Raw genomic sequence first — 16,700 nt, forward strand, 5'->3', positions numbered from 1 at the left:
TCGCGGCGCGCGCGGAGGCGTGGGGGGCGATCATGGACTCGGTGTGCGGGCCCAGGGGGGCGAAGCGCGGCGAAAAGGCGCGATGATCGCGAATACTTTGGATCGATCGACTGTATTACCACACCGCTGATGACTTGGAACGAAACCCGTCCCCAACTAAACGTCACCGCCGTTTCTCCTCTTTTCGCATCGATTTCAGAGCGAGCTGCCCGCACGCGCCGTCCACCTCGCGCCCCCGCCTCGTGCTCCACCGCACTTTCGCCTTGACCCCGAACTCGTCGCCGAGGATCGACGCCATTCGCTCCAGGGCGTCGTCCGCGGGTGAACGGTACCCGTGCGTACCTCCGACGTCCGTGGGGTTGTAAGGTATGAGGTTCACGAAATACCCGCTCTGCTCCCTTTTCCGTCTGCCGCCGCCCGTCGCCGGGTTCGAACCATCGAGCTCGACGTCGTCCGCCAGGAGCGTCCTGCCGACGAGCTCGCCCAGCTCGCGCGCGTGCGTCGGGGAGTCGTTCACGCCGTCGATGACGATGTACTCGATCATCGCGCCCCGCCCCGATTTTTGCCTGTGGTACCTCAGCGACTCCGTGAGCCGTCCCAGCGTGTGCGAGGTTCCCGCCGCGGAGGGCAGGAGCGTCGCGCGAAGATCCTGCGTGGGGGCGTGCAGAGACAGCGCCAAGCCGACGTTCGGCGCGTCGTCGGCCAGTCTCCGAATCGAAGCCGGGACTCCAACCGTCGACACCGTCACCGATCGCTGGCGCATGTCGAAGACGGCCTGGTGCGTCATCGCCCTCAGCGCGATGAGCACCTCCTCGTAGTTGTCCAGCGGCTCGCCCATCCCCATCATCACCACGTTGCGCACGCCGGTCGATCCGCAGAGGTTGCGCGCGTGCCAAACCTGCTCGCATATCTCGCCCGCGGTGAGGTTGGCCATAAGGCCCAGGGTGCCCGTCTCGCAAAACGTGCATCCCATCGCGCATCCAACCTGCGACGACACGCACACGGTGTTCCTGAAGACCCTATTCTTCGCCCCATCCGACACGTCGGCGTCCTCGCCGTCGCCGCGCGTTTCGTCGCCGTCGCCGTCGTCCACGGAGCGCGAGTGCCCGATGACGACGGTCTCGACGAGTTTACCGTCGTGGAGCCTGACGACCATCTTCGCGCCGCTCCCGTCCTCCGTCGTCTTGGTCTCCACCACCTCGCTGGTGCACACCGTGAAGTTATCTCTCAGCAGCTTCATGTCGCGCGCGGACACGTCCGGGGCGTTCTCGAACGTGGATTTACCGCGTCTGAAGAGCTCGCGGTAGCACAGCCTGAGCGAGCTCTTCTTGATGCCGCGATCGCGCGCGAACCTCTCGACCTCGTCGATGTCGAGGAAAGATCGCTTCGGCGGCGGCGGCCTCGCGCGGTCGCCGGTGGATGGCCAGAGCGCGACGCGCGCGTGCTCGCGGCGCGCGTGGATGTTCGCCCCCTCCAGCAGCCGCCACGAGAAGTCATCGTGCGTGCTCGACGAAGACAAGGGTGCCGCCTCGGCGGCGGACGCGCGGAGAGGACATGTTCGTCCCATGTGCCCCCGGGAAGGGTCATCTCGCCGACCCACGCGGGCGCACGGCACCGGTGCGCTAAGCAGCGTCGCGGCGGTGGCCATGATCGCGGGGCGGCGCGTCGAAGACTGCGCGGCGGGCGGACCGTCTCGCGTCCGCCAAGTTCGGATAAAAAGCGGACAGGAAAAACGTGACGCGTTAACTTTTATAAATTGGAACCGACTGACCGGCCGCCACTGCTCCCAACGCGCTATCGCCTCCGCAAACAGCGAACGACGACGGCGATGAGCGCATCCGATGTCACATTGGAGGTTACCCCGGACGCGACGGTCGCGACCGCGGTGGTAAAGACAGATACAACCGGCGTGGCGACCCGTGGCTCCTTCGCGGATCTTAAAGTTCTGAACACGAAGGGCATCCGCGTCACCGTCCGCAACCTGACCTACACCGTCCAGTCGTTCCGCGATAAGAAGGAGACGGCGGTTCTACTGAGCGACGTCTCGGGGATGTTCAATCCGGGGGAGATGACGGCGCTGCTCGGTCCGTCGGGCAGTGGGAAGACGACGTTCTTGGACCTCGTCTCGGGCCGCAAGACGGTTGGCGAGATTGACGGAGCCATCCACTTCGGCGGCAAGGCCCCAACCACGCGGTTCCTCCGCAGGCACACGGGCTACGTCGAGCAGTTCGACACCCTCATCTCCGCGTTGACCGTGCACGAGATGCTCATGTACACCGCCGAGCTCAAGCGACCCCTCGAGGAGAGCGCCGAGTCGAAGGAAGCCGCCTGCGAGAAACTGCTCCACGACCTCGGCCTCGCGGGAGCCAGGGACGTCCTCGTCGGTTCCGAGATGGTCAAGGGAATCTCCGGCGGGCAGGCCAAGCGACTGAACATCGCCATCGCGCTCATCACCGACCCGAGCGTCCTGTTCCTCGACGAGCCCACGTCGGGGTTGGACTCGTTCACCGCCAACGAGGTCATGTCCGTCGTCAAGACGCTCAACACCGACGACGTGACCATCATCGCGACGATCCACTCGCCCACCGCCTACGCCTTTTCCCTCTTCGACTCCGCCATGATTTTATGCAGCGGAAAGCAGGTGTACTTCGGCCCGAACGGCCCTGAACTCGTGACGTACGCCCTGGACGCGCTGCCCGGGGTGGAGAAGAAGTCGCCGGGTAACAGCGACATCGAGTGGCTCATCGACGTCTTCACCCGAGCGGATAGGGACGGAATCGCGGATAATTTCGCCGAGGTGTACAAACACTCGGACCTGAAGGCCCGCATGGACGCGGCGCTCGACGACGTGGACAAGATCGCCGCGAACCCGGATACGGAGGCGTCGAGGAAGCTGCAGGTGGACTCGTCCACGACCGTTCCCTTCGCTCACGCGTTGTGGACGATGATGAAGTTCCGAACTCGCAAAAACTACAAAGACGGAGAATACCTCGGCCCGCGTCTGGGCGAGAAGGTCTTCCTCTCGTTCCTCATCTTCACGCTGTACTGGGGCATCGGCGACGACCACAATCCCGACAACGTCGTCAACGTCTCCTCGGCGTTGTTCATGTGGACCACGCTGCCCGCGTTTGGAGCCGCCGCGTACGTGCCGCAGATTGTCATGGAGCGCCGGCTGTTCATGCGAGAACGAGCGGATGGGCTGTACCGGCCGATGGCCTACCTGGTGTTCAAGATGCTGGACGAGATGTTCTTACTGCTGCCGGTCACGTTGGTGCTCGGCGCGGTGGTGTTTTACGCCATGAGCCTCAGCGGATCCTTCGTCCTCTTCTGGCTCGTGTACTACTTCACCCTCGGAAACGGCGTGGTGCTGGCGTACCTGGTGTCGGCGGTGTCTCCCAACATGGAAGCCGCCAACGCCATTCTGCCCACCTACGTCGTCACCCTCCTCTTCTTCGCCGGGTGGCTCATCAGACGGGACGATATCCCGGCGTACTGGTCGTGGTACTACTACATCGATTTAATGCGCTATTCGTTCGGTAGTCTCATGATCAACCAGTGGGAGGACAACGACCCAGATTGGGCGGGTGGTCAGACGCTGTTGGAAGCGTACGACTTGAAGGGGGTGAACAAGTGGGAGTACCTGCTCTATCTCCTGCTCTTCTTCGCCGCCTTCTTCGTCGCGGCTCTCGCGGCGATCACGCACGTGAACCACGGACGGAGGTAGAGGGGGATGCTTCGCCAGGGCTGGCCAGCGTGAGGAGCTAGCTCGAAGCGTCTGTATTCCAGAGAGGATGAATGCGTCCTATTTGCGTGGTATTTTCTATTTCCTCCCGCAAACTGTTTGCGCTGTGGAAATGGATGACGGAAAATGACGTGGCTTGCCCAAATCGCAGAAACGCTTTCGAAACGAGAATCTCAAAAGGACACGTCGCTTTTGCGCAAAAGAGCAATCCACATCGCCCTCGTCGCTTCCCCGCCACCAACTCTACAACCATGCCTGCTCTCGTCGGTTCCCCCATCATGGCCAAGGCTGCCAAGCCCACCGTCCGCGTGAACACCACCGTCCGCGCCGCCGCCGCCCCCGAGTGAGTACTTCCCTATCCCCCCCGATCTCATCTCCCGAGAAAAAGAAGAGGACGATTGGCGAAACGTCGCGTTACGCCGGCGCTCGAGACGCGTCGCCATCTCCGCACGTCGCTCGTTCGCGCGATTCGATTCACGAAACTGACCATCGCATCGCGCCACCCTCCTTTCTTCACCTCAGGGGCGTCGGCCGCCGCGCCGCCGCCGCGGGCTTCCTCGCCCTCATCCTCTCCACCAACGCGGCTCCCGCCGAGGCCGAGACCAAGCGCCGCGCCGCGGTCCCGGAGAAGAAGGCTTTCTCTCCCTACTCCTCGGGCGGCTCCGGCTTCGGCAAGTACAAGGCCCCCCGCGCGTTCCTCAAGGACGAGAAGGCGGAGGTCCTCAAGGCCTACGGCCTCGAGACCCTCCCCGGCCAGTAAGCGGCCGCACGGAGACAAGGAGCGGAGAGTCCTCGCCTCTCCACCGCACGCAAGCGTTGATTTATTCACCCCCGCGTCGCAGGGACGGCGGCGTCGCGTCAATCACTCGCGTTGGCTGATAGCATAGCACCGATCTGAATCGTCACAAATGCGCCAACACTTGGCCTAATCATCACCGAGACTAATCCCTCGACGCTCGTCCCCCCACAACCTCCACTCGCGTTCGCTCGACGATCGGTCAACGATCCGGCTCCACCGCGGCTCTGGCAACCTTCCTCAGGTGCGAGAGCTTGAGCCTCGGCCTGTTCCGTTTGGCCTCGTCCACGGCGTCGTCCGACATCGCCGCCAGATCATCCACCGTGTACACCCCGATCTCCGCCAGCGCCGCGACGGACCCCGGGCCCATCCCCTTGAGCCCGGAGAGGGGCTCGCCCTTCTTAGCGACGGTCCCGTCGTCGCCGCTCCTCGGAGGCGAAGCTGACTCACCGGGCGGAAGAGACGACTTGGAGCGCACCACGCGCCGCCCCGTCGTCGCCGCCGCCGCGGCTCTTTTCGACGCGGAGCTCAGCGGCGCGAGCCTCGCCCTCGCCCTCGCCCTCGGCGCGGGCCTCGCCGGAAGCGGCTGCACGATCCCCCTCGGATCGATCGAGTTCGAGTTTGACCCGTTTTCGTCGGCTTCGTCGTCGTCGTCGTCGGGCCCTTCGCGGGCCCTTCGCGCCCTGTCCAGCCTCTCCTGCGTGCCCATCGACGCGCCGTCCATGCCGTACGGCCTCGCGTCGCTCCTCCGAGCCCTGCCCGGGGACTGACGGTCCGTCCTCTCGCCGAGCGCGGGATCGAACAAATCGGTGGTGACGGTGAGCGAACCGTCCCGCCTGACGATGACCCGCTTCCCCTCCGCGCGCATCGCCCGTTCCCTGTACCCGTCCATGCCCCCGAGCGAGCCGTCGTCGTCTGTCGTCGCGACGCCTTGCTGGGCCCGCGGTTGCCGGCGGCCGTTTTTCGAAACGTCCCGCGGATCGTACCGGTTCACCGCAAAGCCGGGGTCGTTTCTGTCGGCTTCGAATAAATCGGCGGCGACGGATTTGGGATCTCGCGGATCGCCCCTCGAACCGTCGTGATCGCCGAGGACGTACCGCCCTTTACCCGCGCCCGCCCTCGGCGAATTCCGCACCAGTCGCCCGGACTTGTCTATGTCGTACGCGGTCATGCCGCGTTTCGGGCGGGGCGGGTTGGCTCGGTCGGCGTCGTCGCCGTCGGACACGACACCCGTGTACGGATCTTTCCGGAACTCTCCGTCGACGCGGTGCGACAGCTTGACGCCGCCGGGAACGATCTTGGCCTCGTCCACGGTCAGGCCGCCGATGCGCCACAGGAGGGACTCGAGGTACGCCACGCGTTCGTCCTCCTTGAAGCCGAGCTCGTTCCACTCGTACCAGGGGACCCTCAGAACCTGCGAGCCGGGCGACGGCGGGGGGTTTGTGGGTCAGGTCGCGGTTAGGTTTCCGTCGTGAGCGAGAATCGGGCGGGGGACGAGTCGGGTGAACGTGTCGGGAAAAGGTTAGGGTCGCTCAGCCTTAGATGTTCTGTTTTTTTGAGCTCCACTCGCATTCCCGGTAAGGGAGGTTGAGGTCAGCCAAAGGTTTTGGCATCACCGCGACGAAAAAGGGAAGAGGAAACCGGGATTGAAACCGGGAACTCACGTTCCAGCCCTTGTGCGCGAGGAAGCGCTCGCGAAGCCTGTCCGAACCCAACCGCTCGCTCATCTTATTCGCGCAGAAGTGCGAGGGACCGTCGACCTCGATCGCCACCTTCCGTCCCCGCAACGCGATGTCCATGGAGAACAGGTTATCCTGCGTGAGGTACTCGATTTCGTGCGGTATGCCCATCCGCGTCAGCGCCCCGCTCACGTCCTGATGCAGCGCGCTGATGGTCACCCTGGCGGACGAGATCTGCTCCCACACCTCCCGTGACGTGGCCAGTAACTCGCCCTCCATCAGAGCGCCGTGCGGGCTGAACTGCTCGAACGCGTAGGACGCCTGGAACAGCTGCACGTAGTCCAGCTTGGAGATTTGTTGCCTGTCGAGAGACTTGATCTTCTCCTTGTACAGGTCGATCAGCTCCGAGTCCGGCCAGTGATCCAGCACCGCCCACGCCCACGCGCTGTTCGCCACGCCCTGCGCCGTGAACTCCGGCATCGCTCGTTTAGCGGCGGCGACGAACGCGTCCAAAACGGGACGTCCCGGGTTCGAATCCAGGTTGGCGTACGCGAACATTATGTTTGAGACGCCCTGGTCGGTGAACTCGTCGCAGCGGCGAACGCACTGCTCGTTGAACGCGGCGAAGAACTCCTCGCCCGGTCTGTACCGCAGACTGGACATGGCCCACAGCAGGTTACTGAGGGTGGCGCCGCCCTGCGCCATGCGAACCTCCTCGTCGCCCTCCGCGCCCCTGCGCATGGCTCGGGTGCAGATGTCCTCCAGGCGCTCCATGGTCCGTCGCGGAGGCAGGTACTCCATCTGCGCGAGGGTGTAGAGGATGTTGGCGATCGTCTGCAGGTGCATGTCCTCCTCCGGGATGTCCGCCAGTCGCCTGGAGACGGACTCCAGGGTCTGATCCCCCGGGTGTTCCTTGAGTATGTAAAACGACCACAGCAAGTTGGCCACCTCGGTGACGATGTACGTTTGCCCCTCCCTGCACCACGCGCGCTTGAGCAGATCGATGAAATCCCCGCCCGGGTTGAACCCCACGGAGGCGAATCCCCACGCGCTGTTGCTAAGACCCTGAGGCGTGAACGTCTCGAACTTTCGAACCGAAAGGTCGGCGAGGACGCCGAGGAGCTCCTCCGAGAGCTGAACGCCGTCCGGGTGGTTACCGGCGGCCCAGAGTATGTTGCTGATGGACTGCGACGAGAAGAAGTGCGGTTCGTCGTGCGCCGCGTCGATCATCGCGGCGTCCATCGCCGCCATCACCTCGCGGTCCTCGAACTGAATCTTCAGCGTCGAGGTGGCCCACACCAGGTTGCTCAGCTCCATCGACTTGAAACCGCGGATGTGCCGCAGGATCCCCTCGCCGAAGGCGTCCACGGTGTCCTTCCCAATCTCGTACCCGCGGTTGCGGTTCAGGGACCCGAACGCCCACAAACAGTTGCTCACGCCCTGCGGAATGAAGTCGTCCGCGCCCAGGCGCTCGGTGATGGCCGCCTCGACGCAGTTCAGCGCCTCCCTCGGGAGGTACTCGTCGCCGTGCTGGTGCATGGTGGCGATGGCCCAAACCGCGTTGGATATGTTCTGGCACGCGTACTCCTCCGGCCGGATCCGCGTCAGCTGCTTCGCGATGAGCGGGAGGATCTTGGGCGCGGTGGGGTGCTCCGCGAGGTCCTTCAGCGTGACGCCGCAGTTCGCGAGACCCCAAAGAGTGGACGATACCTCCCGCGGCCCGAACCTCCCTCGGCCGTCTTCGAGCTTGGGCGGGTCGTCGCTCTCCAGGTGCAGCACCAGCTCGGCCTCGATGGCCTCGAGTAAGTGGTGGAACCGCGGGTCCTTGTTCACCGGGACGACGGCGGCGACCCTGCCGCCGCGGTCCCTGGCGGTCCCGTCACCGCCCCTATTTCCGCCGCCGCCGCGCTTGAACGGCTTGTTGAGCTTACCGAGCCTGTGCACGGCGGTGCTGAAGTTGACGCAGTTGAACGTGCCCACGTTGCGATCGGCGAAGTCCAGGATGGACTGCAGGTCTTCCAAGGAGGCAAGCGTCGAGTTGTTGGACCTCGACTGCTGGATGCGCTTCATGCCCTCCTTGTTGGCTTTGGGCATTCGCGACGGGGCGCTGCGCTGTTCCGTGCCGGCCTGGCCGCCGCGCCCGCCGCGCCCGCCGCGCCCGCCGCCGCCGCGCCCGCCACCACCGCCCTTATTGCCTCGCCAGTAGTCGTTGCGTCCCTCTCCCGCGGCGCCGCGCGCGGCGGCGACGACGACGACGCCGCCCGGGCGAGGACGATGGACGAGATGGGAGGATCCCGCACCCGCGTCGCCTCGGCCCGCCCGTCGCGACGCGCCGAGACCGCCTCCGCGGGTCCCGAACGCCGCCCACGTCACCATGCGTTCGCGGCGGTGCCCGCGCCCGAGGTCGGATACGCGCGCGTTGAGCCACGAGGGCAGGACGACGGCGACGCGCCCCCGTTCCCTTCGGCTCCCACCGCCGGCTGGGCGGGTCGAGCAGACGCACGCGTCGCGCCCCGACGTCCCGGCGACGGGCGAGGATGCCGCCCGCGCCGTCGTCGCGCCCCGCGCGATCCCGATGCCTTCCATCATCGAACCAACGTCGATGGATGCTCCGCCGGTGCCGCCGGACGCGCCGCCGTCCGGGGAATGCCCTCGCCCTCGACCGGCACCTTTCACGACGACGACTCTATCTTGGCTCACACGCGTTCGTCGCGTCCCCTCCGTCGCGATCAGGTTCATCAGGTTCGGCCGCCACTTGCGAGACGATAACCTAAGGAAATTTTGAAAGGAGTTGATAGGGCGACAGTTGATAGGAGTTGATAGGAACGATTGGTGAAAACTGATCGGCAAAAATACCCAACTGTACTCGTTACACCTTTCCTAAGTGGGGCAGGCCCTGCCCCCGCGCGTCTTACTCAAAGCAGCGATGCGTCCCGTCTCGTCTCCGCCCGTTGGACCGGCGCGTTCCCGTTTGAACCCAGCTCTAATCCCGTACACATCCTCGTCGGCGCTCCGTCGCCAACGAAAAAACCAAACAACGCCAAAAGAATCTAGTACGACTCATCCGTCTCCACCTCCTTCTTGGAAAGGTAATAGGTGAGCGCGTTGACGACCAGCTCGTTCATGCTGGGGTTGAGCGCGGCGCCGCGGTAGGTCAGGTACACGGTATCACTCGCCTTGGGGCCGATCGTGTCAATCTCGGCGGACACCACGTTGAGGCTCAGGTCCTTGAGCGTGCGCACGATGTCGACGAGCAACCCGGGGCGGTCAGCCGTCTCCACGATGAGCCTCGACCTCGCCGCTCCCATGGCCTCGATGGTGACCTTCGTGGCGACCTTACCCCGAGGCCTGGCGCCCAGCGGGTTCGCGTCGACATCGCGGTTCCCCGGCATGTCCACGGTCCCGCCCTCGAAGTACTGCTTGGACTCCGGGTGGTAGTAGAGCATGTTGTTGATGATGGCCATGCGGATGTTCTCAATCTGCTCAGACTTGACCACCTTCTCGGAGGTGGCGGCGTCGGTGACGTAGAACTTGTTGGGGTTCTCGTCGCCAGTCACCTCCGCGCGGGAGACGTTCAGGCCCAACGCCTTGAGCGACTCCACGGTGTCGAGAAGCTGGCCGAGGACGTCGCTGAACTGAACGCTGACAACCGTCGCGAGCGGGTCGGAGCGATTGTCGATGAGGACGACGGGCATGCCGACGATCTCGTCCTTCTTGGAGCCGGATTCGGTGGCGGTGGCGCGCACGGTGAACGCGCGGCGGGCGGCGGGAGCTCTGTGGAACGATCGGGGCGGCGAAGAACGAGGGAAAGGTGAGCGCGCCGCCGAGAGGAGAGATGATCGGTTGAGCTTTTCCGGTCCGTTTGGCGATTCGGGAAATATTCCGCCCCGGGGAGGGATGGTTCGCGCGCGGGGCCGCGCGTGGCGATGCGACGCGGGTTCGGATCGACCGCGCGAGGCGCACGCGACGAGAGTACGTCCCCACGCGTCCATCACGATCCCCAAACCTCGGATCCGTGGAACCATCGATCCCCGGCGCGCGACTCCGCCGAAGTTCAAAACCCGCCTCTTCGCTGCAGAGGCGACCTCTGCAGAAGCCGCGGGTCGGGGGGTCGGAAAATCGGGGCGGAGCCCCGAGGAACCCTCGCCGGTGACGGCGAAGGGCTTCAGGGTTCGAAGGCGCCGTCTATCGAGATCACGTGTCCGGTTTTCATCCCGTGCGACGCGAACGTCGATCGAGGCGCGCATCCCGAATCGCGAACGCGCGGCGCACGATCGGGGCGGCGCCTGAAAAAGGCACGAGCATCCTTTCTCCCCGTCGGATCTCCGAAAGGGGTGGGTAGGGGTTGGTCGAGACGGAGACTCACCGGCGGGCGCGCGCCATGAGCGGGGCTCGGGTCGCCGCGAGGGTTGCGACGGCAGACATCGTGAGGATGCGGTGCGGTTAAGTCCGGTTGGACACCGGGCGTGGACGCGTCAAGCGCTGGTAAGTTGTGGCGTCTCGGCGACTCCCTGTCCCTGACTCAGCAGACAACCCCACGACGATCCCGTGCTGATTTTTTGCAAGGGATGCTTTTCGGCTTCCTTTTGGCCTGCGCCACGGTGACTTTTTCTGCGTTTCGCGGCAAAACGGAACCACATGAGTCTCAGTTTGGCGCCGCGGGATGAAATGGGTAAATACGCAGTACGCGCCGGTTCGAGCAATGCGAATGGACCGTGGCGCTTCAAGGAAGTTTCACGTTGATGGATTTGCGAATGATCGCCGTCAAAGATTTTCGGAGATCTCATAAGACTACGGGCCATACGGAGTAGGGTCCTTTTTCGCAGAGCATCCGATTGGTCAAAAAATCTCAGCCCACGTCAGCAGGATAAAGAAGAGCGCATAAAAACCTGACTGGTCCCGCATAGAGCGAAAAATTCCGAAGCAACGGTGGGTGATTCCACCCGCCAAAAAGCACCCGAACCTCGCCAAGGCGGCAACAACGAAGTTGGCGGCATCGTCCCGGTCACTCTCCCGGAGCGCCCGGCCGCCGCCCGAAAGCGACGGCCCCGAACTCTCAGAACACTCCTCGAGCGTCGCTCATTTTTTCCCCCCGTCGCGAGACATGACCATCGGCAACGTCCTCGTCCGCAACCACCAGGTGCTGGCGAAAGCCTGCCTGGGAGGCGGGTTCGCGTACGGCTTCCTCTACACGAACTCGACTGGAAGCTCTCCCATCCGAGACGCCGCGCAGGCTACCGGTGCGTCCGATCACCCGCCCGCGTCTCGTTTACTTCATGTTTCGTCGTTCCCCGGCGCGTATCGGCTTTTTAAGCCGTCGCGCGCGCCGACACGCGCGCTCTCCGGCCGCGCATGAGGCAACGAACGAAATCGAGGGTAAACGAATTTGCGGAAAACTAACTCGCAATTCCCCGTCACCGCTCGTCCCGTCTCCGCAGGCTTGGAGAGCCCCACGGCGTCGCACACGCAGCAGACGACGTTCTCCATCCGCGCTCCGGGTCACCACTGACCACTCCCGCGGGTGAAGAGGCGCAGCGCGAGGTTAAGGGAGACGACGGAGGCCGTCGCCGTCGAGAGCGTCGAGCACACAGCTGGCGCTCTGGAAGGGTCTCCGATTCGATGACTCACGCAGACTTCATCTTGCTTTTCGAGTCAGAACCACGCTGGTAAGATCGTCGCGGTTGGGATGGGTGGGGGGGATAAAACACAGGGGAACGGCCGCCGCGCGCGCGACCCGGATGCTCTCGAACGGGAACGTGGTTCGATGGATGCCCCGGGAAGTCGACGACGCGCGCCACCGCCGTTGTAGCACACACGAGGACGCCGGAGAAGACCGCCCGCGAGGGCGGTCCGAAGCGGGGCGACTAAACGAATGAGCCTTTGCCCATCGAGGCGAGGCGTTGAGGGAACGAGGGACGACTTCGCGCTACTTGGGGAGTGCACCCTCGAATCGTTGCTTTTGGATTTTTGTTGTTCTTTTACCTGTCTGTAGAAGTAGGGCGCCGAACGGGCCGTTCCATCCGCCGCCGAAGGTCGACGCCGCCGAGAGATTCAACGAAAAAAGTCGGTTGAAGCCGGGCGGGAGAGTTTCGACGGCGGCTGAGCGGATAGCGTCGAGCGCCCACGCACCGGAAGAAGCGTTGTATCAATACCATCGAACGAACGAACGTTTGGACGCGCAGTAAATAACGGAAAGAATGAATCGTATCGTCAGTCGAGCCTAGCGCGACGAGAGCGGCGCCGCCGACCCTCGTCCTCGTCTTCTTCGCCCTCGTTTTCGGCTGTCGTCTTTCCGAGCAGCCTCCGGAAGAAACCGACAAAGTCGTTGAGCGCGTTCTCCGGCGTCGTCGTCATCAGCACGCACGTCGCGGCGAACCCCAGTCCCGTCGCGCCCCAGCTCACGTACCAGAACCTGTCGCCCAGCACGATCACCACGACGCTGACCACCATCTGCACCACCTGCATCGGCACGCCAAAGCGCAAAAAGTCCTTGAAGACGTAGCCGCCCGGGCCGTAGACCATCAGGTTGGTCTGGTACCCGAACGGCGACATGAACGACGCGGACGCCGCGAGCATGACGAGGAAGGACATGCTCGCGAGGCTCTCCCCCTGGCGCTCCGCAGCCTCGGCCGCGACCGGGAACATCAACGCGGCGGCTGCGTTGTTTGTCACCACGTTGCTGATCACGAAAGTCGCCAGGTACACCGCCACCAGCAAACCTCCTCGGCAAGTCCCGGACAGCTCCGCGAGTCGGACCAGCTTTTCGGCGACGGCGCCGGCGACGCCCGAGTTCTGCAGCGCCTTGCTCATCCCGAACGCCGCCGCGATGGTCACGATGACGTCCCACTTGATAGCGTCCCTGGCCTCCTGCTCCGACAGCGCTCCGCACGCGATCATGATCCCCGCGGCGAATATAGCCGCGATGATCAGCTCGGTGACGCCGGCGGTGTAAAAGACGATCATGGCGACGGCGATGACCAGGACCGGGACGAGAAGTCGTAACCGCGGGGGCGCGGAGTCCTCGAGGACGGACACGAGCGCGAAACCGCTTCCGCTGTGACCCGCCTCCCTGTGAAAGTCGGGACCCGCGTCGAGCAACAACACGTCGCCGGGGTGGAGCACGACGTCTCCGATCCTTGCGTGCACCCGGACGCCCTCCCTGTGGACCGCGAGGACCACCGCGTTGTACCTCGATCGAAACTTGATGTCGCGGATGGACTTGCCCACGAGCGGTCCGGTCTTGGCCACCACCGCCTGGATCAAGCGGCGCTCCTGGGAGTTGGCGTTGAGCTTGTCCACCTGGTCGGTGGCGTAAGGCGCGAGTCCGGGGATCTTTCGGATCATCGCGATGGAGGCAGCGGTGCCGGCGTACCACAGCACGTCGTCCGCCTGCAGCGGATCCACCGCGGGATCCACGACGTCGACGCCCTCTGAGTCCACCTTGCCCTTTTCTTCCTCACCCGAGACGACGAGCGCGACGGACGCCACCTCCGCGGGGGGCGCCACAGTCGCCGGCGTCGTCTGCGCCCTGGGCGAAGACGACTCCTTCGGTGTATGTTGCAGGTTTGTTGCCGCCTTCCTCGGGCGCTCCACCGACACCAGGAACAGCCCCGGGAGCGAGCGCAGTCCCGCATCCTCCGCAGTCTTCTTGATGAACTCCCGCGCCCCGGCTTTAATTCGCACCGCGATGAGAAACTCCCGGCTCTCCTCCTTGGCGCCCGTCACCTCCAGCGCGACGTGCGCGGCTCGGACCCGCCCGGCGAAGTCGTCCGAAGGAGCAGTCGCCGCGGCGTCCGACACCGCGTGCGTGTCGGGGATGGCGACGGCAACCTCGCCGGAGGAGACGCCGGAGGCTTCGTGTTGTTGGCCGGTTTGGTTGGCCGCGGTCGACTCCGGCTCTGTCGTCGTCCGGGCCGCCGCGTCCATCTCCTCCAAGCCCCCGCCCACCGACTTTTTACGAAAGAACCGACTCGACCCGGGTGACTTGAGGATCCCGTTGGCGTTGGCGCCGTTGGCGTTGGCGTCGTCGGAGTGCGGGGTTTGTGGCGTCTGACCGACCGTCAGGAACGAGCCCTGCGACGGGACGCGAGCCAAGGCGTCGACGGCGGATTGCAAATCCTCGGGCGGCGGCGCGAGGAGCGGGCTGGATTCCTCGCACTGGAGCACGAGTATGTCGTCCGCGGCGAAGCGGACCTGCCCGAGCTTGCCGGGAGGGCGCCGACCGCCTCGAAGCATCCCGATGATCGCCGCGCCGAACGCCGTCTGAAAGTTGGCCTCGGCCGCCGTCTTACCGACGAGCGCGGATCGAAATCGAACTCTCGCTCGAAGCACCGACACGCCCTTCTTCTTCGCGGCATCCGCGCCCGTCCCTGGGGCGAGCAACGCGTCGATGACGGTCGATATCTCCTCCCGCGTGGTCTCCTTCTTGATCACCTGCAGGCGCCAGATGCTGACGCTGCGGCCGGCGACGACCGACGCCTCGCAGTGCAGCAGCTGCACCTGAAGCCGGTTCAGGCCCTGCGATATGTCGTGGAGCAAGCCCGGTCGGTCGGGGGCGGAAATTCCCAGCACCATGCGCCCCGCGGTCGGGTCCTCCGGGTCGAGCTCCACGGTCACCTTCGGCGGACCCAGCGCCTTCTCCGCGGCGGCGCGCGACACGGCGGACGACGCCTCCGAGTCTCTTCTGCGCCGGCCGTGCCTCGCGGATCGACCGTCAACCGACCTTCGCCCCCGCCGCCCCCGCGCTTGCTCCGACTGGTACATGCGAAGCGACCTGCGCTCGCCGGGGTCGAGCGCCACCCCGGACGCCATGTCCCGGACCTCGTGCTCGTCCGGCCACACGTCCGGGCCAATCTCCGACCGGCCCGATCGGTGGCTCGAGCTGCGCCGGCGGCGGCGGCGGAGGCCGGTCGCAGCGTCCTCGCGGGCGTCGGCGTTCCCCTCGGCACCCTCGGCACCCTCGGCACCCCCACCGCCGCCGCCGTCGCTGCGCCGGCCGAGCTCGCCGCCGGACGACCAACCCCCGCCGCCCTCCGATTCCGACGCGGACCCCGCGCTCGTGGCGCTCGTCTCGCCGCCGCTGGAGAGGACCCCCTTGGACTTTCCCCCACCCGGCCTGGACGACTTGCCCCCGGTTTGTCCCGCGCTCTGCCACTCGCCCGCGACGCCGCCGATGGCCTGGCTCCTCGCCAACATCTGGATCTCCATCAGCGCGGACGTCTCCGGGACCGAGGGCGGGATCCCGACGTTCGCCGCGCGAGCTTTGGTCGTCGCCGGAGCCTTCTTCGCGGAACCGTCGGACTCCGTCTCCGTGGTCGAGCCCAGCTCCATGGGCGCGACGGCGGATTCGTCGGCACCCTCGGCACCCCGCTCGGCGCCTCCCTCCGGCAGGATCCGCCCGCGGGTGGGAGGAGAGCCGTCGTTCTCGTCGCCGTCAACAGAGCCGTCGTCGTCGGACCCGACCTCGCTGTCGCTGTCGTGCTCGGTGGTGACGGCGAGCAAGCCGTACTCTGCGCAGACGTTCCCGATGCTCTCAACCATGCCGGTGAAGTAAAGCACGTCGCCCTGCGACAGCACAAACTCTGGCCCCACGGCGCGGATCAGCGTGTCCTCGCGCTTGACGCTCACGAGGTACAACCCCGGGAGGCCGCGAAGCCCGGAGCCGGCGACAGTCTTCCCGACAGCCGCCGACCACGCCTGCAGCCGCGCGCCGACGATGAGATCTTCCGACTTGCCGCCGCCGCCGCCGCCCGCGCCGCCGCCGCCCGCGCCGGCCTCGCCCTTCTTCTTACCCCCGGGAAGCAACGCCCTGGACGCGATGAGCATGTACGTGATGCCCGTCATCGCCACGGGAACGCCGAAGAGACCGAGGTCGAAGAGCCCCATGGACTGCTTCGTCTCCGACGATCCGTCCGAGCCCCGCCAGTCCTTCAACATGCCCAGCACCACCAGGTTGGTCGACGTGCCGATCAGCGTGCACGTGCCGCCCAAGATGGACGCGAACGACAGCGGGATCATGACCTGCTCCTTCGGTATGTGAATGTTCTCCGCCCACCGCTGGACGATGGGGATCATCACCGCCACCACCGGGGTGTTGTTGAGGAACGCGGAGACGACGGCGATGGGGATCATGAGGCGGAGCTGCGCGCCCGCGATCGTCGTCGGGTGCCCAAGGAGCTTGGACATGTACCAATCGAGGCCGCCGGTGGCGCTGATGCCCGCGGCGACGACGAAGAGCACAGCGACGGTGAGCAGCCCCTCGTTCGCGAATCCCGCGAGTCCCTCCTCGACGCTGACCACCCCGGCGGCCATGAGCACGGCGACTGCGCCGATCATGACGTGGTCGGGTTGGATGACGTCCCACAGGAGGCACCCGAAGGCCACGAACACGATGCCGACGGTGAACCATCCTTCCCACACCTCAGCCATGGCGACGGGAACGGCAGGGCCCTGCGGCGCTTTACTCTACTCCCTACTCGGTGGT

The 16,700-nt window shown here is 65.3% G+C and overlaps 7 protein-coding genes across 7 annotated transcripts; 3 read left to right on the plus strand and 4 right to left on the minus strand.

Annotated features, from left to right (window-relative positions):
- Positions 1-195: 195 nt before the first annotated feature.
- MICPUN_69733 (predicted protein) lies at positions 196-1,384 on the minus strand (the record flags this gene model as incomplete). The annotated part of the gene is made up of 2 exons (XM_002501078.1): positions 196-391; positions 476-1,384. Coding segments are annotated over 2 exons (1,105 nt in total), but the record flags the coding sequence as incomplete, so codon positions are not given.
- A 570-nt stretch (positions 1,385-1,954) lies between these two features.
- On the plus strand, positions 1,955-3,595 carry MICPUN_75255 (ATP-binding cassette superfamily; the record flags this gene model as incomplete). Its single annotated transcript, XM_002500652.1, has 1 exon — positions 1,955-3,595. A coding segment is annotated over one exon (1,641 nt), but the record flags the coding sequence as incomplete, so codon positions are not given.
- A 425-nt stretch (positions 3,596-4,020) lies between these two features.
- On the plus strand, positions 4,021-4,502 carry MICPUN_57328 (predicted protein; the record flags this gene model as incomplete). The annotated part of the gene is made up of 2 exons (XM_002500653.1): positions 4,021-4,062; positions 4,131-4,502. The coding sequence occupies 2 exons, from the start codon at positions 4,021-4,023 to the stop codon at positions 4,500-4,502; spliced, it is 414 nt and encodes a 137-aa protein (XP_002500699.1).
- A 125-nt stretch (positions 4,503-4,627) lies between these two features.
- On the minus strand, positions 4,628-5,085 carry MICPUN_107990 (predicted protein). The gene has a single exon (XM_002501079.1). It carries the CDS (start codon positions 4,906-4,908, stop codon positions 4,741-4,743), a length of 168 nt encoding a protein of 55 aa, XP_002501125.1. The 5' UTR covers positions 4,909-5,085; the 3' UTR covers positions 4,628-4,740.
- Positions 5,086-9,062: 3,977 nt separating this feature from the next.
- Positions 9,063-10,699, minus strand: MICPUN_107991 (predicted protein). Its single transcript, XM_002501080.1, has 2 exons — positions 10,584-10,699; positions 9,063-9,991 (listed from the first exon to the last, which is right to left on the minus strand). The coding sequence occupies exons 1-2, from the start codon at positions 10,598-10,600 to the stop codon at positions 9,268-9,270; spliced, it is 741 nt and encodes a 246-aa protein (XP_002501126.1). The 5' UTR covers positions 10,601-10,699; the 3' UTR covers positions 9,063-9,267.
- Positions 10,700-11,238: 539 nt separating this feature from the next.
- MICPUN_52384 (predicted protein) lies at positions 11,239-12,412 on the plus strand. Its single transcript, XM_002500654.1, has 2 exons — positions 11,239-11,457; positions 11,656-12,412. The coding sequence occupies exons 1-2, from the start codon at positions 11,322-11,324 to the stop codon at positions 11,724-11,726; spliced, it is 207 nt and encodes a 68-aa protein (XP_002500700.1). The 5' UTR covers positions 11,239-11,321; the 3' UTR covers positions 11,727-12,412.
- A 15-nt stretch (positions 12,413-12,427) lies between these two features.
- Positions 12,428-16,645, minus strand: MICPUN_80104 (divalent Anion:Na+ symporter family; the record flags this gene model as incomplete). Its single annotated transcript, XM_002501081.1, has 2 exons — positions 12,428-13,516; positions 15,680-16,645. The coding sequence occupies 2 exons, from the start codon at positions 16,643-16,645 to the stop codon at positions 12,428-12,430; spliced, it is 2,055 nt and encodes a 684-aa protein (XP_002501127.1).
- Between the last annotated feature and the right edge of the window lie 55 nt (positions 16,646-16,700).

Source organism: Micromonas commoda, chromosome 3 (genome assembly GCF_000090985.2).
Source record: "Micromonas commoda chromosome 3, complete sequence".
Lineage (NCBI taxonomy): Eukaryota > Viridiplantae > Chlorophyta > Mamiellophyceae > Mamiellales > Mamiellaceae > Micromonas > Micromonas commoda.